Genomic DNA, 22,266 nt, shown 5'->3' on the forward strand with positions numbered 1-22,266 from the left:
CCAATCCTGGATATAAGGAAACTCCTGATAACGTAATTGGAAAAATTTGCCTTAGTGGAAGACTTTATGATGGAACTAACCAGCATCTGCGCTACATGGAGAGAAAAACCGCGAAAACCTCCCATGGTTAGCCTGACGGTAAGGGGATTCTACCCCATGATCCGTCTAGCACTGGGAATATTTTTCGCGATCGGTGTGAGCCAAGTGCGGAATTCGTTTATCCTTCACTGGGATTCGAACCCGGCTCACCTCATTGGAAGGTGAATACTCTATCCCCTGATCCACTACGACTTAGTAGTATTACTAGTTGTAATATATTTACGTCTCACTAAAGCTGCACAATAAGCTATTGACAATGGTCTGGAAAACATCACTGAGGATGATCCGAAGACACATCATCGCAATTTTGATCTACTACAAAGGAAAAAGCTTTCCCTCTTTGGTAGTCCGACGACCGGGGTGCGAAGTCGAGCCCTTTACAGTAGAACAATTTATGAGAACCGATGCCCCACACCTTTATTACCTTCGCCAGCAAAAGTGCTCACTCACCCGTTCACTGACCACAGGGAGCGATGCTTGACTTCGGCGATCAACTAGAAACCGTGACTGAGGATTACGGACCAAAGTAATAGGTAGGTACTTTACTTACGTTGCACTAGAGCTGCACAATCGGCTATTAATGATGGTTTGGGAAATATCCCTGGGGATGATCCAAAGATATGCCAACACAATTTTGATCCTCTACAGAGTTCATCTCATTTGCGAGGTCACTTCCTCAATTTAAACATACATCTGAAGAGGAATGAACTTTTCTCCACATCCGTTCACAGGGCTTTCTATTCCATAGATTTTACAATCACGTATATCGCATGAATTTGGGGATTCTTATCATAGTCGAGGATTGAACCTTGGCCCCTTCGGACTAATGTCTGATTCCCTAACCATTGGGATACCATGAACCAAGGTCATTAGAAACTCTAGACGTATACAAGTGGGTAGCATACAAGAGTGTGCATGAAGGTGAGCAAATTTCATACAGATTTATGTGTGATCTTGGGCCCTCTGTCAAACACACTATTAGCAACTTTGAACATCCAACTCCCTATCATAAGGCAGACTCTACTCACTAATTCCATTCCTTAAACATCTACTTCTCTTTCCGTCATTTACATCAGTTTTTCTAAGCCCGAGTTACTCAAAGAACTAATGAAAGATTTCAGTGATTTATCACGGACTGATAAGGTTAGTAATTTGGACTATTGGCATAATTTCAAAATATACATAATTGTTGGACATAAAAAAAATTTTGTCAGTTTGTTTCAGATCTCTCACAATCTCGCCTCAATGAAAAATATTCCGATCCAAAACTAATTCAAATATAAACAACATTTATATTAATACTAATACAAACATTAACCCACTGACGGTCAGTTGAGAAACCAAGATTTATAACATATCTTCTTAATTTGAGGAGGTCTTGCAGTGATAGAACGCTTGCAATTTTGAATAACGCTTGCAAATTTGATAATTATCGTATTGGAGAGAATTATTCGAATAATAAAATGACTCGTGATTTATTTATTAGAGAATAATGCAACCTTGGAACTAATATATTGAGAGATAATTTTTTACAAAGACTCAACTTAAGATGAACTTCAGTACTTTTCTGTCAAAGTCCGAACTCTATTTTATAAAATTTATCCTACTGACATGTACGCTTGTATGCTGTTCCCTTATAATCACTGAGGCTCTTAAGCGACTTGGGCACTCGAACCTGTGAGCTCCTCTACTATATTCAATGAAATATGTTCACGCAAGAAATTTACTATTAAGTAGCCCATATTATCATCTTTATTGACTAAGGCCCTACTTAATGTTAAGTTTCACCTACCACGCTTTGGACTGTTCAATTCTCCGCTCTGAAGGGTGTATGTCTGATAGAATAACGCTTTCTCTGACCGTTCTTAGTGACTCAAAATACACTATAATGCAATGATCTCCTCCATGGTTTCATAGACAGAAAAATCCACGCACGGTACCTAGCATTAATTGAAGATAACTAGAGTTGCTAATTTTTATCGTGCCACTGATGTGGTAGAGATCTGACCGCACAGTACCTGACTGTGTATTCTCACCTCGGCTAAATGAGCTAGTCCTGAGTATAGTAAAACTAAGCAGCTAAGAACGTTTTGATATACTGGACTATATGTAAGCGTCAAAAAACGGTAGCAATGCTCGCAACTGACTATAAGCCATATGTTTCGTTGTGTGAAGCTTATCACTGAAGCACTTATTATAAAATGCCTGCTTTTCTACAGAAGTCGTATAATACCTTTTTTGTTCAAAATAGTTTATAATGAATTGTTCTCTTTTTAGCTAACATTTATTACGTTTTGTTGTTTCTTAATTTTAAACATGAAGTTATTGCAAATATTCGTGTTCTTATTTTTCTCAAAGAAAGTATTTGATCAAAGAATACTTGCAAATGACAAGGCTAGATTTATTGCTGCCCGCAATTCAGACATACAAGATGTTCCATATTTCAACGTGTGGTAAGGATATATTTAAAAGTATTTTTCTTCTTTAACAATTGCACGTTTGTGTATAGTTATTTAAAGTACGTTTAGAGTAAACTAATCTTAATAATCCCAAGACTTGCAAATTTAAATGTTGTAGCTTCCACCCTGCAGAATAGCTGCGATTTTGAAGATAATAGCCCCGGTATTTAAAATCTACGATATAGCAATCAGTTTAAAGAGACTTCTTCGATTATTTCATTTAAGTTTGTAACATGAACTTTAGCAAATTTAATTTATTTATGAATGTTTCTTTATTATGCTAACCACGGATTTGGAGTTTAATCAGAGAAATGGAGTCTGCGAAAATTTGCAAGAATCTTGTTAGAAAGATTAGATTCTTTCTCCGGTTAATTTGAAAGTTATAAGGTAACTGATTAAAAGATTATTTTGATATTTGGAAAATTATTCATATTTATAGTAATGTAAACAGAATTATTAATCAAATTAATTTCAAGGAATTCATTTAAACTATAACTTGTTACATACTTTATTTTTATTCCTAAGGTAATATTTTTATAATTTGAGGTTTTTTGAGCCTTTGATATATAGAATTATTGATTTGATTGAATAATTTTTGATAAATTTCCTTTGAATCCGAAATTTTTTTATTTAGTTGAATGTGAAAAGCATAATGCATAATTTGTATCGGTTTTCTAATTCATGTGTATTTATTAAAAGCCTTGTAATAACAAGTTTATAAATTTAAGAGTGAAATATTTATATCTAGATCTTTTTCTTATAATACTGTTGCGAAATTTAAATATTTCGGATAAATATACTTCAAATTTTTTAATTTTAAAAATTTCAAACGAAGTACAATCTTTGCATTTCTGATACTAACTAATACTGCCTACCGAAGAAAAATTATTTTGCAATATATTTTGCATGAATATCATGCAACTTTTCTTAAACGTTATACTAGGAAAACTTTCATTTTTGTTTCAATGAAGTAACTGAAAATTTATGTAAATATTGTTAATACTTACTCTTAAATTTAATAAGCGTTAAATTGACCGCAATATTTTATACAGCTATTTTTTACAGTATAGTTTATCATTCCATTCATAGTTACATTCAAATTTCATTTATTTTAAAATTTTTATTTCTCTTGTAATAAGCTTTTTACTTTTTGAATGTTTATTTTGTAGAAAACGCTTACATACTAGGCTTATTTATATTCTATAAGATATTTTGACTAGATTTTTCTACTCTAAATTAAATATGATGTAAAAATAGTTTATATGCTTTTATTTGAATATTATAAACTTGTATCTTTTTCACACATTTTGTAAGTATAATGAACTTTTAAAATTACGTTTTGAAAAATACATGAAAACTAAATACCAAATCTGTTTTAAAGTTTGGTATATTAAAGTTTTTACATACTAATACTTTAGTTTTCTTATTAAATTTAAGACTTTGTACAGAACATTGTTTCAACGTTAATTAAATACTGTTAGAAATAATGCCAATTTTATAACTTTTTAAAGTACTCTATAACTATTACAAAGTACTGTAACTCTTGCGAAAACGACCTTCGTGATCTAGATGAAAACTGACATTATATCGTTAATCAATATCATAAATGCATAAATAATATCGTAAATATTAACTCATAGTTACAAAAATACTTCAAAGTTTAGCAATGTTTTGCTTTAAGTTTGAAACAAACAGAAATCTGTTAGAAATCAGTTTTTTTCAATTATATACAAAAGAACTACCCCTTTAAAATGAACTTCATAAGCGAAAAATGAAATAAAAATGTGCTGGCTTATGTCAAAGAAGAAACAAACGTCAAGATAACTGCGGAAATAACATGTTTTAACTAAAAATGTACTTCATAAAAGAACAGACATTTCACAAAAAGAGTAAACAGAGTTTTTAAAAAAGTGACTAAGTTTTATCCTTTATAAAAAGTTTCAAACCATATGAATGACCATAAATTACGACCCTCTAGGAATTTGACTAAACATTTAGGGGGTCTTTTTCTTTCAAAAGTGATTCAAGGAGTTTATATTTGTGGCAACATCAAAATAAAGGTTTAAATTACTTAAATTTTTCCAAGTCTAATGACTAAAAATTTGTTTTTATAGGGAAGAAGGGTCCGGTGCAAACGTTCTAATCAACATTTTAAAAAACATGAAATGAAATTCTATGAAATAACAAATTGGATAAAATGCAGGTTTATTAGTTTTTAAATATGGGTTGCATTAGAAAATATAGAGCTGCACTTATTTCCAAACTTTCTAACATCTAGTGCTTATAAAAAACATAATATTTTAGATTCCTGAACAATTTGCACATTTTAAGCATTCAGACTAAGAAACATCTTTTTGTTTTGGAACCTATCTAAACATGACCCTGAAACATATTTTGGCATTCTAAAGTCTACGATATTTACGATACATATTTAAATATAAAACATTAAAACATTTCTAAATTAATCAAATTGCAAACTTTAGAGATTGCAACATTTTGTTTCCAGAATTTTAAAATCCAAAATTATTCGGTACAAATTTTACATTCTAGGCCAGAGCTGGAAATTAGATAAAATGGATTCGTAAGGTGAAGGAATAATTTACATCCACTAAAATATTTGAATTTACTGAGCATAAATTCAGAGTCAAAGAGGTTGGGTCTCCAACGTTCCAAATCTTAAACCGTTATTTTGTTTCAGGAAAATTAAAACCTTATTTTGATTTATTGCAGTAAATGTTTCGATTTTTAAGCTCTACATTCTGTTACTAAGAAGTTTCTTATACGAAGTCTGCTAGGAGTTTAAAAATTTTATTTTAACTAGTATGCTTATAACTAATACTTCATGTCCTGCTCTAAAGTGTATTTAGTTTATTAAAATAACAATTTGTAGCAGAGGTGGCTCAGGGGATAGAACGCTCGCCTCCCAATGAGGTGTATCTGGTTCGAATCTCACTGGTTGATTCGAATTCCACACCCGGCTCACACCAACCACAGTGCTGACGCAAAATATCCTCTGTGGTAGACGGATAATGGGTTAATCCCTTTTTCTCCGACTAGCCGTGGAAAGGTTTAGTGGTTTTAGCCGGGTAGCCGGGTTAGTTCCATCAAAGTCCAGCAAGAAGGCAAATTTCTCTAAATACTTGATCCATGAGTTCCCTTTTCTTCTGGATTGGGTTCAAAAGTAAAAAGCTACAAAGTTGAACATTGTTAGTTTCAAACTGAAAATTCAGTCGCCTATTAAAAGACTGTCATAATATATGAATGATAAAATATTTTATTTCAAGAAATTGAAGATCTTCTAATATCTTTTTTTTTTTTTTTAAGTGATCCAATGGAATATGAGATGTTTTTACTATTTCACACGCTGAGTTTTCAGTCTGCCCTGAAACCTGTTGATTGGACACAGCCCGGAAGGAAAATCTGCAAACATTCTACTCATCGCTTTGCTTTCAGGGTCTTGGAAACCATCTTGATGCATTTGGAAACATTTCTTACTTCAGAGTTTAAGATTAAGAGACTTCTTAAGAAATCCATAGGTATGACCTTTTTCAGCGCTTTTGTATATTTTAATTTTGAATACATCACTTCGCAACGAAACTAGATAACAGCTTGTCTAAAAAATATTGGAAAGTAATATTGATCAAGAAAATTAAGAAATTTTAACATTGTGACCCGAAAACAATCTAAATAAAACTGTAGAATGCTAAAAATTCAAAACATTCAAAATAGGGCTTTAAGAATAGTTTTCTCTCCATATGCATATAATAAACAGCAAATTTGCATCTGACTGTATGCTGTACTGTAGGTTTACCGTAAGCTCTAAAATACAACATTCAACATAAAGCTGAATCTGTACAATTGTAAACAAATTAAAAGTCCGATTTTTGATATTTTAAACTATATAATACAGATATTTAAACGATAGAATTATATGATTTGCTCATTGCTTAAAAATTCTAAAAGATTCAATTTTTTCCAAACATTGAGACAACATCAGTAATATTTAAGCTAGCTTAAAGCTCTAATTAAAATTTGTTTATTGCGTGTTCTGTAATACTTATTTAATCGTTTTGTTGCTGCGTTAGTGCTGAATGATCAACGTGATCGTGGTAGCACAAACTGACTAGGTCACCATGTTAATACTTGTTTATATTTTTAGTTGCGCTTTTAAAACGCGTTTCTAAGAAGCTAATTTAAAATCGCCGGCAATTGAAATTTTTATTATTTTATAACCGTCGTTGAACAGCCGACCCAATTTCATGGGTTTACGACTGCTTACGTTCAACTCCGTAGCCTTGTAATTTTAAACCAATCCAGAAGACAAGGAAATTCCTGGATCAGTACCCCCAGAGGTATTGATTTGTTGTGGGAACATGGAGGAGTTTGAGACTCGACAGATTTAACGTGCATTGCAAATAAGTTTTATACTGCAAAGTGAAGTAGAGAAATGGTACTAATTTGTGGAAGATAAACATAAGAAAACAAATATTACTGACGCCAATGATGTTCAATATTGGTAATAAGCATGCTGGCATTATGGTAATTGGTGCAGTTTTAATAGGTATCAATACTCTGATAGGTACAAAGTACTTCATGACTAAATTTAATGCAGATTAAATCTTCACCTATAATATACGCTTTTATCTTGCATATTTTACTGCTTCATAATAAAATTCCGGAAGAAAACAGTGTGGTTGTGGTAAATTAAAAATATCGCAAGTTATCTCGAGGAACAGTATATTAGACGATACTGCACTTAATCTTTATTTTAAAATGAATTACTTTCTAAATCTAATAACGTAAAGTAATTGATATGCGAGACTAATAATTAAAAGAAAAACATTGGAATTATTTTGGTTTTAGTTTTGTAAGTATTTGTCTCAGTTTTATACACGATTTTGCAGGTTAAGTACTGATTTTTTATGCATGTTTTCATCCAATACTAAGAACGGGTATACGACAAATGTTTAATATAATCAAGAAAGTTTTGGAAACTTAGATTTTTTAAATTTTCTAGATTAGTTCTTGCTGCAGCTAACATTTTAAAAGTTTAGAAGAATCTTAATGTTTAACTTTACTCATGAATATCTTCTAAATTTTAATTTTGAAATATTTTCCATTTTAATATCGAATGTTTTGAAATAAAGTAAAATAACAAAGTGTTTATTTGATAATTAAATAATTTATAAACATTCGGTTTGCAATGCAAATTACAAACTCTCAAAATTTATGTTAACAGTTTATAACCAAAGGCATACAAATAGAAACATAAAATAAACATTTTCTGTGGGCTTCAATAATTCTGTGATTGCTTATTTGTTAAAATAGTTCTTTAGTGAGACTTTAGATTCTTTAATAATTTCAATACTTGTTGAAAACGCAGACAAACTTTAAACGTAAAGTAGTTAGATCTTCAAATTTTTGATGTGAAATGACAAAATTAAAATTTAAATAGAGATTGATATAGTTCTCTAAAAATGAATGTAACGATACGGCTTTTGCGTTTTATTGCTCATACTGTTGTGTGAGCCTAGTTCATGAGAACAATTTGCATCATTATTTAACTGAAGTAACCATCATTATTTTCTACTTTGTTACAAGACATTTAACAAAGTCCCAAATTTCTTGACGGCTTATTTAAATTCCTCCGTTAAATTTCATATAGCTACTTTTTATTTACATTTTTTTCAGGCATTTTACGTCAGTTTTTGGTGACTGGATAAACATAGCCATCTTCTACAAGACTGATTCACACAAAGTTCAGTTGCGAATGTTTTACTTGGGTTTACAAACCCTACGACTTATTATAAACATGCTTTTTTAGACTTAGTTTATGAATATTTTATTCTTTTAAACTGATATTCAATGTATACTTGTGAAACTAGTGGCATACAGATTGTATATTTTAAAATAAAATTGTATTTTTTCCCATGAAATTTTGTAATTTAATGTCTCATTTCGAAAAATGTAAATTGAACCCTGTAGTTTGTGTGTAAATATAAGCTATTCCTATATGAAGGTGACAGTTTGGGGTCGTCAACTATGCCTCGAATTCTACTTTCAATCCTATCACTTCTGAAGCTGACTTCAAAATGAAGAGCTCTGGTAAATGTTGAAATACGGCATTATTATACTAAACTGCCCTTGTATTGTTTTCGGATACTTTCAACTAGGTAGCAGCACGATCCGCAGATATAGCTTGATTTGATGGAAATGTAAGGTCAAACTCTTCTGAATAGTTTGAAAATGTTTGTCTGCCCCAAGCACTTCAAATTGATATGAAAAGTGCTTAAACTTAATATTTGCGAGTTCATTGAGAAAAAATTTATTTCATTTTACGTCTGAGATTGGGTTTAGTTGTCTTAAATTTTTGATCTGGTCGCTCAAAAAATTAAACATTAACATTAATATTTCACAATTAGATTTTTAGTTCAGTTTTGAAAAGTTCTAGTGCTTTATAAAAAAACTTTAAAAACACTATACTCTGCAGGTTAAGATCATCTGCACGCCACACGGGGGCAACACTTCAAGAACGAACGAATATAAACATCGCCAACTCTTGAAACTACGTACCACGGCCTTCCTTTGGCTTATCAAAAAAAAAATAGCACGATTTAAATTTCTGCCAGACTTGTTTAACTTTTAAAAGCTTTGTATTGAAAGCATTATGTAGTAGTTGTATAGCTAAATAAAATGAAACTATATGCAGTCGTGGTTGATTACTTAAATCCTATACCAAAATAGTCTTTTCTTAACTTGCAACGGAGTATAGACTGAGTGAAACAGAGGAAACCAAATTTGTTTACATTTAGTTTCTAACTAAAGACAACTAAACTTGTGTGGTTTCTAACTAAAGACAACTAAACTTATGTGAACTGGAGTTTCTTTAGTTTTAATCAGTCTCTTCGGTAGAATTGGTTAAAAATGTTGCGCTTTTTCGTAGTCAGAAATAGACTGTAAATAAATAACTTTTGAGACTGTTCGTTTTTTCATGATAAATAATTATACTTTTCCTAAATTTTTAATTCACAAAATACCCCCTATCAGTGTTTCTCCAGTTTATTTACTCGATGGACTGGTAAATTATAGTTTTCTTGTTGTCAACCGGTAAGGTTAGTAAATTGGACAGTTGCCATAGTTTTTACGTCTACAACATTTTGACACTTCAACCAATTTTTTGACAGATTTGCTTATAATTCAAATACTCTCTACAGTTTTTTAAATTTATTAAATATTAAAATTTACTTTAAGTCTCAGTTATTTTTAAGAATCCGAAAGGGTTGGATTCGTAGTGAAAACAAACATTTTAAAATTCCTATGATAATGAGCTTGGCAATAAATATTTATGGAAATTCTTTTGTAAATTTACCGGAAATTATAATATTATGCGATTAATTTAAGATGACACGAAAATGTAATCCTGCAAAAATTCATTTTTTTTTTTTAAGTCAGGCGAATTGAAAATATACCAAATTGAAAATATTAACTTCCTTGTATCTGTTTCTAAGTTGCTACTGAATACAGCTGGATCCAGAAATCAAAAGTCCTAGATCAAGTATTTGCCAGAACTTATAACATTCTTAATATGCAAAAATATAGCTGGATTATCCCACGAGGACTATAGCTTTTAATAACAATGAAAAATTACAAGGAAGAGGAAATATTCGATTCGAATAACCTTTCGAACAACTTCATGGCCTATAAATTCTTTGCTTTGTGAAATAAGTGAATTTTGATCAGTGACTAAATTACGTAAAAGTACCCAAATTATCCTACATTATTCAAAAACATTTAAATATTGAAACTTTTTATTTTTGAAATAATATTTAAAATAGCTCAAAGAAATTCATTAAATGAATGAAGCAAAATTATCGCATTTAAAAGTTTAGATTCATCTAAGCTACATATACCAATGCAATTCCTGATATTATTTAAAGATAGAGGGAAGGCTAGTTATTTTTTTTCATGGTTATGAGAGACTTATAACCGCAAAGTATTAATGAATTTAAATGTTGTCGTCCTCCATTAAGGCAGAGGGGGTGCCATCTATGGCCAAGAATTCGACTCATGCCACACCCATACGTCACACCCGTTTATAGAGTGGACTCATTCATACATCCATTCATTCATCCACAGATCATAACTTTTAACCTGAACCAGAGAGCGATCCATCTCCAATTCGGTACCCTAGAGATGTTGATTTGTTATGGGAACTTGGAGGACTTAGTGACCCCGACAGATTTAACAAACACCAGTCACCATTTAATACGCAGGGATTCTTCGGACGTCCGATTTTGAACTCACGATTCTCACGAACACGAGCCCGGCGTCCTACCAACCACGCTATCCCAGCCTTCATAAATTTTTTGACCGTTAATTTAATATAAAACTCAACAAATTCTTTCAAATTACGTATATTCTTTCCATTTAAAAAATTTTAAAAAAAGTAACTCATGAAAATTTAGTTCTGTTATGAAAACTTTTTATTGTTTTTTAATATTTAAACTTTCGGAAGGAATTTTCTGGAAAAAATATATTAAAATTCATTTATTTTTTAAAAAAGCCCATCACTTTCATAAATTGTTCAGAAAGCAAAACGTTATAAGAAAAATAATTTTAAAAAAACATACACGAATATCAGCCAATTTCTTTTATTCTTAAGATCACATAAATTTTGTCACCACCACACCAAAAAGGATCTTTTATAAAAAGTATCAAGAATGAAAGTTATTTTTAAAAAAAACTTCTTCTATTTGAATAAAATAGTTAAAGTTATAAGATAATTCACTTAACCTTTAGTCGCTAGAAAATTTATGCTCGTTAATAACTTCTAGAAAACTTACACTAAAAAAGTGTTAAAAGCCGAACAATGGAGGTGATATACTCGCGAAAAAAAAAGTTTTCGCAAAATGTCCTTTATCATCACCGCTATTGTTTTCTAAATGCTTTTCATCGCTTTTGACCATTAGACCTTACTTTATGCAAATTTAAGATGCTCTTCTTTGACAAACATTAAAAAAAGTCGTAACTAGTATGACTTTATGATTTTTATGAAAGAAAGTTCCTTAAGAAGAACCATAAAAAGCATTGAGTGTTTTTTATAGGGTGTAAATTTATCGTTATGTACGAGATGAAGACTATTAAAAGACGAAAATAGGACGATTTAAACTTTTAAGTGATCCCTCTAGATTTAGATTATAGTACGTGCTATGAATTAAAATAACGACCTAGGTTATTTTTTTTATCAAGTTGTTAATTGGCATTGAATCACTTTTTTTCTTCACTATACCAAACTGTGGACGTTTTAGCAATGACTTGAAAGCATTGCAAAATTTTATAGGATGTGCATAGTTTTATTTAGAAATATTGAGGATCAATCTTATCAATGCACAATGCGTAAAAGAATTAACACCCTGAGTAAATTTTGATCTAATGATTGGATTTTCACTCACTAAGACTTCAATCTTAATGAATTGAGAGTTTAACCTTAAATATGCTAATTAACTAGAATAGGCCATTCTTTAGGTGAATAAATCAGACACGTGAACTTGCCCTCTATCAATAAACCTACATTTTTTTGTTCGGTTTCGACTGATTTAGATTTATGACTCTCAAAATATGGGAGCCGTGTTGTTCAGTGAATAGAGCGTTCGCGTTTCAATGAATGCAATGGCTGGTAGAGATGAAATCTGCAACCGTATCGCACCGACTACAGTGCTGACATAAAATATCCTCCGTGATCGACGGATCATGAATTATAGTCCCCTTGCCGTCAGGCTAACCGAGAAAGGTTTTCGTCGTTTTGCTCTCCATGTAAAGCAAATGTGGGTTAATTCCATCAAAATATCCTCCACGAAGGCAAATTTCTTCCAATACTTGATCCAGGAGTTACCTTGTCTTCTGGGTTGGTTTCAAAATGCCAATGCAACGGAGTTGAACAATGGTAGTCGTAAACCCAAAAATTGGGTCCGTTTTTCAACGACTGTTATAAAATAAAAATATGTCTCTAAATGTCGAGAATAGTTTTTGCACCGGAATAAATCAGTTTATCTATGAGATAATATCATGCATAAAATAATAATATTATTAATTTGTTAAATAATAGGAGAAACATTTTATGTTATTATGTACTGTAATAAAATATGCAAATTTAATTGGGAATGAAAAAAGTTTGAAGGAAATGGTTTGAATAGTTTCTGAGTTACCAATTTTTTAAAAATCATATGTCGCAAACGTCGCCCAAAATATTGGGATGCTATTTTCCAAATTGAGGCTAATAATTATTTATATAATTCAAGGATCCATTCCGGATATCTAACTTTACCTGTAACATATATAATCAATTATATTCTTCCATTCATGAATAAAACCATCTTTCGGGAATACGCATTTCGTGTGTGATTAATAGCTTTGCTTTACAACTAGTTCATGGTTACAGGACTATTTTAAGCAGAGGTGATATATTTGTGTCCTATGTAAAGCCCTATTCTTGCATAACATATGCATTTTTCTATCCCCAGCCATAAATTATGACAGGACTTAAGTAGAAGTTGCTGTAATTTTAAGAGACAAGCTTCGAGGGAATTGTTTTCCGGACTGGTTCACTTCCAAATGAAAATAAATCAATAATATTTAACGATGACTTTGCCAGTTTTTCAGAGAATTTAAATCCTTAACATCAAAGAGCAGATTTCATAAATATATATTAAAAAATTCTCTGGGACTTGCATATAGCGAGCTCTGATTTAACGAAAATTCGGATTTAACGAACAAGTCGAAAATACTCGAACAACGTTAAATCTATTGCAGCATAGCTCACTTTTAACGGTAAAATCCCGGTTTAAGAGAGCAATATTTTTGTGATTTATAAAATTTCTACATTCTTCCACCTCTAACCCTTCTTGAAAAAATTCTTTTAGTAATTTGAAGACAACTACAATTAAGAGACGAGTCATAAATTCAGTTAAAATGGGAACATTTTTTTTTGGAAAGCAGGGGTGCAAATGATGATTTTTTTTCGAGCCATGAGTCTTATTCGAAGAACAATTACACAAGAGAGAGATAATAAGACAGTTCAAAGCAAAACACTTAACTTTTTTGTAGTGTACAGGAAAAAAATTTATAATTTAGAAAGTAATTGTAGTTTATAGACTCTTGTGACTTTTCAGGAACCTGTTTTTTTACGAGCAAATATATATATAGATATATAGATAGATAGATATTCTTTTTCTCCTTTCATTATTCTGTAATTTTTCTCTATGTTTTCTCTATATGTTGAGCGCTAAGTTTCAAAAATAGAATAAAAATTAAATTATTTTGTGCAAATAAAGTCCAAAGTTGATATTTCTAAAATTTTACAAGTATTTTTTATGATAGTTTATTTACTAAATTAAAACGGGAACGAGAAATTGTTTGATATTTATAACTGAAATGTGACGTAATTCTTCACTTTGCGCATTTGACGCAATTTCTCCAATACTTCGAAAAATAAATAAATAAAGGAAACCAAATAAATAAACAAAAATCAGATTGATAGTGTCGGGGTACTTACCTTCCGCTAAATCCAGTCACAATTTTGATAATAACTAAGATAATTATAGATAATAATTAAGATAATAATTTTGATAATTATGTTATCACTTTATATTTTTTAAACGACGGGAATTACACTGAATAGGAAAATAATGAAGGGAAAATATCTATAAAAAAGCGACTAAGACGATAAATTTAGCATCTACTAAAAATAAAAAAATTAAAAAACATAAAAAATTTCCTTTTCTTGCAAAAATAAACTTTTCGGACGTTTTTAACTTTTTGGAAATTATTGTAAATTGTAAAAAAGAACTTAGTTTTTTTTTATTTTACGTCAGGAAACAAAAATGTTTTCTTGATCAAGTCAAAAACGATTCCATTTTTTTCATTTTTTGTAGCTTAATAAATTATTCTGCGGGGGAAAAACATAAGTCTTTTTTTTTAAGTGCCTTCTTCTTTTCTTTTCATTTTATGGTATTTTTCTTTTAGACTCTACTGGATAGCTTTTTTATGGTTTTGTTTAAATGTAGTAAAATATATTAATCTTTTTACTCTTTAATGAAGTATACTAGATTGAACTCAAAATCTTACGAATGTTGAAGCAATTTTCAAATTGCTTGCTGTAATATAAAAAAAAAATTTTAAAAATTTAAGTACGCATTCTAAACAATAAATGACAATTTTCCCCTTACTTGTAAGGTACAAACTTGAGCCACATTGTAATTTAAGTTTTCGATTAATTGTTAGAATAAAAAATATTGAGTTTGAACTCAACAACTTATTAAGGATATTCGAATATTCAGTGCAAAGTTCAAATTGTAAGTTGGTTATCTAAACTGGTGCAAGTTTTTTAATCTAAGATATTATTTAGCAATAATGCCAAAAGTTAATTCCTTATAATATTTTTCGATTCTAAATAATTATTTCGCAGACTTTAATTTAATTTTTGATGCTGACTGGAAATTTCTATATAAAACTATTTTGATGTAAAATTATTTTTATATGAGATTATTTTCGCATAAAATAATTTTTTTATAAATCTTTATATGAAATTATTTTCATTAATTGCATTTATAAATCTATTGTTTAATAATTTATAAACGGTTACTAAATATGTTAGGTCAGTAATAAGGAAATATCATGTTGATAGTTTATAACAAAGGAATAACACCTTTATTTATTTAAAAACTTCATTCACTCGAAGAATGTACAATAACGAAATAACAGTCGACAAGTTTCAGAAACTCAAAAACAGGAGCCTATTTTCATCCCTTGCCACTCAAAATGAGGAGAAACAAAAGTTATTTAAAATACAAAACATGAAGTTGCCAACGAAAAATGGAAAAATAAAGGTAAGGAGCAAAAATTAGAAAAAAAAACACAGTACTTCCTCCAAAAAAAAAACAAAACGAGTATTACCTCTCCATAATGCGTAGATCTGCATTTCAGCCTGATTTGCTTCTCTTGGCAACTGTGGTTTTTCTAGTTTTGTTTCTCATCCTTATATTTTATTTCTCGCTGTCAACCTTATCCTTTATATTTCAAATCACTTTTGCTTCACCTCATTCACGCCTGGTCTGACAAGTCTCGAAAATGGGCTCTTGTTTTTGAGGGCTTGAAACATGTCAACCGTCATTTCCATTTTGTATATTTCTTAAATTGATGAAGATTTTTATCTGGTAATATTTAACTGACTCAATTTCTTGGGATTATTAATTTAATACTGCTTTTAATTTCAAGAGATTAAAATTCAAAATAAAGATCGTTAAAAAGACGCATTAATATTCAGAAGGGATGATAAGTAAATATTACTAATAAATTCAGTTAAATAAGCCGTAAATAAAAAAATTTATCGTTATCACTTTTATTAATTTTATTCATCCTGCAGTGGACTGATCGTAAAGACACGGTTCCCAGCAGATCACCGAAGTCAAGCATCACTGGCTGCGGTCAGTGAGCGGATGGGTGACCACTTGGATCAGTCTGCGTAGGGACCGAGGGTGCGCGGTATTGGTCTTCGTTAAACTGTTCTACCGTAAAGTGCTCGATTTCGCGTGTAGGTCGTCTGGCTACCGAAGCAGGGGTGTCATCCCCTCTGCAGAGGATCAAAATTGGGATGGCATGTCTTCGGATCATCTTCAAGGATGGTTCCCGGACCGTCGCCAATAGCCCATTGAGAAGCTCTAGTGCGACGTAAGTGAACAACAACAACATTAATTTTATTCAGGTGACAGCCATATGAAATCTTCTTTGCTTATTGGTGATTATATCAAGTGAACTTTCCCACCAATGAGAATGCCCGAAATGGTAAGGGAACTATTCACTTACTTATGATATTTAGAGACATTAAAAAACCATCGTCATTAAAGGTAAGCAAGGTTATAATTCAATTCCTACTATGAGTTCACGCTCTCCTTATATCTTGTCTAAATTTTCAATCGTTGATAAAATACTTTTTATTGATCCACTCAAATTCAAATATATTTTTTTGAACTTGTAGTGGACATTGATTATTACACTTGATGCTTTCACATATTAATTCATTAATTAAATAGGGATGAGCGAAAAACGAAATAGAATTTTCTGATAGGTTAAGTGTTAGTCATTGTTTTAAGTTTTACTATAAGATATTCAGTTTTTCATATATTTTAAAAATAACATCAGCGATAATTTCTAACTTATAGCTCTATTTGAACAAAAAAAAATAGTTTATTGAGCACATTTAAATATTTAATTATTTTATACTCGCTGTGTAAGATAAATTCAATAAAGAAAATTACATGGTAACACGTGTGGTCCACGTCACTAAATTTATACTTTTTTAATTGTCTGATACCAAGCACCTTTCTTTTTTTTCAATTCCTACTATTAGTTCTGATACCAAGCACCTTTCTTTTTTTTCAATTCCTACTATTAGTTCTGATACCAAGCACCTTTCTTTTTTTTCAATTCCTACTATTAGTTCTGATACCAAGCACCTTTCTTTTTTTTCAATTCCTACTATTAGTTCTGATACCAAGTACCTTTCTTTTTTTTCAATTCCTACTATTAGTTCTGATACCAAGTACCTTTCTTTTTTTTCAATTCCTACTATTAGTTCTGATACCAAGCACCTTTCTTTTTTTTCAATTCCTACTATTAGTTCTGACACCAAGCACCTTTCTTTTTTTTCAATTCCTACTATTAGTTCTGATACCAAGCACCTTTCTTTTTTTTCAATTCCTACTATTAGTTCTGACACCAAGCACCTTTCTTTTTTTTCAATTCCTACTATTAGTTCTGATACCAAGCACCTTTCTTTTTTTTCAATTCCTACTATTAGTTCTGACACCAAGCACCTTTCTTTTTTTTTCAATTCCTACTATTAGTTCTGACACCAAGCACCTTTCTTTTTTTTCAATTCCTACTATTAGTTCTGACACCAAGCACCTTTCTTTTTTTTCAATTCCTACTATTAGTTCTGACACCAAGCACCTTTCTTTTTTTTCAATTCCTACTATTAGTTCTGACACCAAGCACCTTTCTTTTTTTTCAATTCCTACTATTAGTTCTGACACCAAGCACCTTTCTTTTTTTTCAATTCCTACTATTAGTTCTGACACCAAGCACCTTTCTTTTTTTTCAATTCCTACTATTAGTTCTGACACCAAGCACCTTTCTTTTTTTTCAATTCCTACTATTAGTTCTGACACCAAGCACCTTTCTTTTTTTTCAATTCCTACTATTAGTTCTGACACCAAGCACCTTTCTTTTTTTTCAATTCCTACTATTAGTTCTGACACCAAGCACCTTTCTTTTTTTTCAATTCCTACTATTAGTTCTGACACCAAGCACCTTTCTTTTTTTTCAATTCCTACTATTAGTTCTGACACCAAGCACCTTTCTTTTTTTTCAATTCCTACTATTAGTTCTGACACCAAGCACCTTTCTTTTTTTTCAATTCCTACTATTAGTTCTGATACCAAGCACCTTTCTTTTTTTTCAATTCCTACTATTAGTTCTGATACCAAGCACCTTTCTTTTTTTTCAATTCCTACTATTAGTTCTGACACCAAGCACCTTTCTTTTTTTTCAATTCCTACTATTAGTTCTGACACCAAGCACCTTTCTTTTTTTTCAATTCCTACTATTAGTTCTGACACCAAGCACCTTTCTTTTTTTTTCAATTCCTACTATTAGTTCTGACACCAAGCACCTTTCTTTTTTTTCAATTCCTACTATTAGTTCTGATACCAAGCACCTTTCTTTTTTTTCAATTCCTACTATTAGTTCTGACACCAAGCACCTTTCTTTTTTTTCAATTCCTACTATTAGTTCTGATACCAAGTACCTTTCTTTTTTTTCAATTCCTACTATTAGTTCTGACACCAAGCACCTTTCTTTTTTTTCAATTCCTACTATTAGTTCTGACACCAAGCACCTTTCTTTTTTTTCAATTCCTACTATTAGTTCTGACACCAAGCACCTTTCTTTTTTTTCAATTCCTACTATTAGTTCTGACACCAAGCACCTTTCTTTTTTTTCAATTCCTACTATTAGTTCTGATACCAAGCACCTTTCTTTTTTTTCAATTCCTACTATTAGTTCTGATACCAAGCACCTTTCTTTTTTTTCAATTCCTACTATTAGTTCTGATACCAAGCACCTTTCTTTTTTTTCAATTCCTACTATTAGTTCTGACACCAAGCACCTTTCTTTTTTTTCAATTCCTACTATTAGTTCTGACACCAAGCACCTTTCTTTTTTTTCAATTCCTACTATTAGTTCTGACACCAAGCACCTTTCTTTTTTTTCAATTCCTACTATTAGTTCTGACACCAAGCACCTTTCTTTTTTTTCAATTCCTACTATTAGTTCTGACACCAAGCACCTTTCTTTTTTTTCAATTCCTACTATTAGTTCTGACACCAAGCACCTTTCTTTTTTTTCAATTCCTACTATTAGTTCTGACACCAAGCACCTTTCTTTTTTTTCAATTCCTACTATTAGTTCTGACACCAAGCACCTTTCTTTTTTTTCAATTCCTACTATTAGTTCTGACACCAAGCACCTTTCTTTTTTTTCAATTCCTACTATTAGTTCTGACACCAAGCACCTTTCTTTTTTTTCAATTCCTACTATTAGTTCTGACACCAAGCACCTTTCTTTTTTTTCAATTCCTACTATTAGTTCTGATACCAAGCACCTTTCTTTTTTTTCAATTCCTACTATTAGTTCTGACACCAAGCAAATTTCTTTTTTTTCAATTCCTACTATTAGTTCTGACACCAAGCACCTTTCTTTTTTTTCAATTCCTACTATTAGTTCTGATACCAAGCACCTTTCTTTTTTTTCAATTCCTACTATTAGTTCTGACACCAAGCACCTTTCTTTTTTTTCAATTCCTACTATTAGTTCTGACACCAAGCACCTTTCTTTTTTTTCAATTCCTACTATTAGTTCTGATACCAAGCACCTTTCTTTTTTTTCAATTCCTACTATTAGTTCTGACACCAAGCACCTTTCTTTTTTTTCAATTCCTACTATTAGTTCTCACTGTCCCTATATACATTTATATATCTTGTCAATCGTTAAGAAAATACTTTTTATTCATTCATTCAAGTACAAATACATTTTTTGAAAGTTGTAGAATTTAATTTAATTAATTAATTTTAGTTTTATATGGGAGAAAAATTGCAATTATTTAATGAAAAGTAACTAAAATAAAAATGTTCTTTTTTGACATAAGTAGGAATTGACTTTTAATGAAAATTTTACATTACTTCTTTTTTTTTGTCCAGGTCTAATTATAAACAACATTTAGCCATCAAAAATATCACATTCAATTCTTCAGTATGTAATCGAAGCATAAATATTTTTTATCTATTTAAATTTAATTTATTCAAGCTTATATATAAATTTTGAATTTTTAAAAATGTTCTTTTGATTAACTTTAAGCTTCTAAATTTTCTCTTTTAGCTTTCGTTATACTATCGGTAATAATGTCTCGCGTAAATTTGAAGGAATAATTAGCTCTTGCAAACTAATTTACACAGTCTTTTTGAAAGAGGTGCTGCATTTTTTTTAAAAATCATTTCAATAACAATAGATTTCTCTTTTTAGTTTCTGTGAAATCTTTTCAAAGTGTCCTGTATTCTTTTGTTCGACACAATAACTCGCTTCGAATTCAGCGTTCTAAAAGTGTGTCCTTTGTTAGAGTTCAATTAGTGTTCGCCACATACTCAGAGTGATTGTTTAGAACTGATTGAAAATTAATTCTTTTTGTGTGTAATTTTACATTATCCGAGGAGGTTTGCCTAAGTGTTAACGTTGGAATAATTTAAATTTGCTTGTGAGCTAATAAAATTTTGTTTAATGATTGAAATGCGTGTTTTATGTTTTAATGATATACTAAAAGGGTCCATTCCCAGCATGCTCCACTCACCAACCCCTAAAGTAGCCTCGCATTCACCTTTTTGTTTCCCTTAAAAGTCAATCTTTTTGAAAGAAAAAATATCATTTTTTATAAAATATGTACTTATTATAATTTTAAGTAAGAACATTTCGTTAATGTGTTAATTGTAATAAAATGAGCTATTATTTCAACTTCAAAAACAATCAAATGCACTTGAAAAAATACTTAAACTTAAGATTACAGCATATGTGACACGATTCGAAAAAATAAATAAATTAGAAGTAGTTTCACTTAGGAATACAAAATGTGTGACACAATACGAAATAATAAATTAAAAGTAGTTTTACTTAGGAATACAGAATGTGTGGCACAATACGAAATAATCAATGAAAAGTAGTTTTACTTAGGAATACAGAATGTGCGACACAATGCAAAATAATAAAGGAAAAGTAGCTTTACTTAGGAATACAGAATGTGATACACAATACGAAATAATCAATGAAAAGTAGTTTTACTTAGGAATACTGAATGTGTGACACAATACCAAATAATAAATGAAAAGTGGTTTTACTAAGGAATACAAAATGTGTTACACGATACGAAATAATAAATGAGAAATACTTTTACTTGTTAACAATTTGTAGTTATTGCCTTATATAATGTCAAAGTTCAAATTGGAAATGGTTTTTTATCTCTCTTGAGTATTTTATATTTTTAAAATTTTCGATACAAATCTTAAGATTTACAATATGGCTGAAATCATTTTTTGAGAGAACTATTTTTTTCCCTAATGGATAGTCATTCTTTAAAGCAAGAAAAGTGAGAAAACTGTATATAAAATTTCAATAACTTTCAAATGACGCCAAATTTCGAAACAAAAGTTCGCTCAAGTTCGAAAACATAAATGTCCCTTTCAGCATTTCAAATTTCAAGTCAGTAATTGCATTTCTACGGCTTGGAGAACGGCTCTCTTGGTCTGTTTTTCTACAAGTTTAACAGTTAATATGTCCCAAACTAATTATCGAATGTTAATTTTTTTTATTCCTTCCAATTCCCTACACATATATCTACTCATCTTCGCAATTTTAAGTTTCTAGGTATTATACGTTTTACTGAGCAAAACAAAAAGTAACTTAGAATTGAAGGCCCAAAGCAGAGACGCTGGCTTTTTCATATAGAGAGATTTAAAAAAAAATGTAAGCATATAAAAATAATAAGTACAGAAAATTAATACTTTTAAGTGCTAAATTAATTATCTATCGTTGTGAAGTACTGGGGTTCGATCTTATGGAATGCCTTGAAGCCTAACTAACTTCAGATTGACTAATACCTGCTTGTCTAAGAAGCAAAGATGATTTTTACACGGTACTAGCCACATTACCACTATCAAGCTATTTGTCAAGAAATTGGGCTGCCTTAATCTTCATCTTCCTTTGTATCTCACGGCGGATTTTTGGGTGAATGCTTCACATTTCACGTCAAACTAAACTAACTTTTTTATACACTAATTTAGATAAAATTAAAAGAATTTTCGCAGTAGATCGATTCTCTCCAGAATTATTGAATAGATTTTATGGAAATTTAGTATGAACATAGATTTTATGTAATGGAAACAAAGTAACAAGTTAACACTCATAATATGTGAGAGGGGCTAGAGCGTACATTAAAAAAAACATATTTAATGTGCTTTTCAACTCGTGAAGAATTTTTTTGAACAATATTTGAAGTTGCCAACGAAAAATGGAAAAATAAAGGTAAGGAGCAAAAATTAGAAAAAAAAAC

General features: G+C 30.6%; 1 protein-coding gene across 1 annotated transcript; it reads left to right on the forward strand.

Moving 5' to 3' along the window:
* The first annotated feature begins 1,964 nt into the window (after positions 1-1,964).
* Positions 1,965-8,494, forward strand: LOC107456844 (uncharacterized). Its single transcript, XM_016074808.4, has 3 exons — positions 1,965-2,552; positions 5,883-6,094; positions 8,250-8,494. The coding sequence occupies exons 1-3, from the start codon at positions 2,416-2,418 to the stop codon at positions 8,279-8,281; spliced, it is 381 nt and encodes a 126-aa protein (XP_015930294.2). The 5' UTR covers positions 1,965-2,415; the 3' UTR covers positions 8,282-8,494.
* Positions 8,495-22,266: the final 13,772 nt, after the last annotated feature.

The sequence above is a fragment of the Parasteatoda tepidariorum genome, chromosome 6, assembly GCF_982258835.1.
Source record: "Parasteatoda tepidariorum strain Cologne lab strain chromosome 6, Ptep-v5.0, whole genome shotgun sequence".
Classification (NCBI taxonomy): domain Eukaryota; kingdom Metazoa; phylum Arthropoda; class Arachnida; order Araneae; family Theridiidae; genus Parasteatoda; species Parasteatoda tepidariorum.

Coding starts and splice junctions, on each gene's coding strand:
- LOC107456844 (XM_016074808.4), top strand. CDS start 2,416: ATGAAGTTATTGCAAATATTCGTGTTCTTATTTTTCTCAAAGAAAGTA. Junction 2,553..5,882: donor GTTCCATATTTCAACGTGTG/GTAAGGATATAT, acceptor TTTTTTTTTAAG/TGATCCAATGGAATATGAGA. Junction 6,095..8,249: donor ACTTCTTAAGAAATCCATAG/GTATGACCTTTT, acceptor CATTTTTTTCAG/GCATTTTACGTCAGTTTTTG.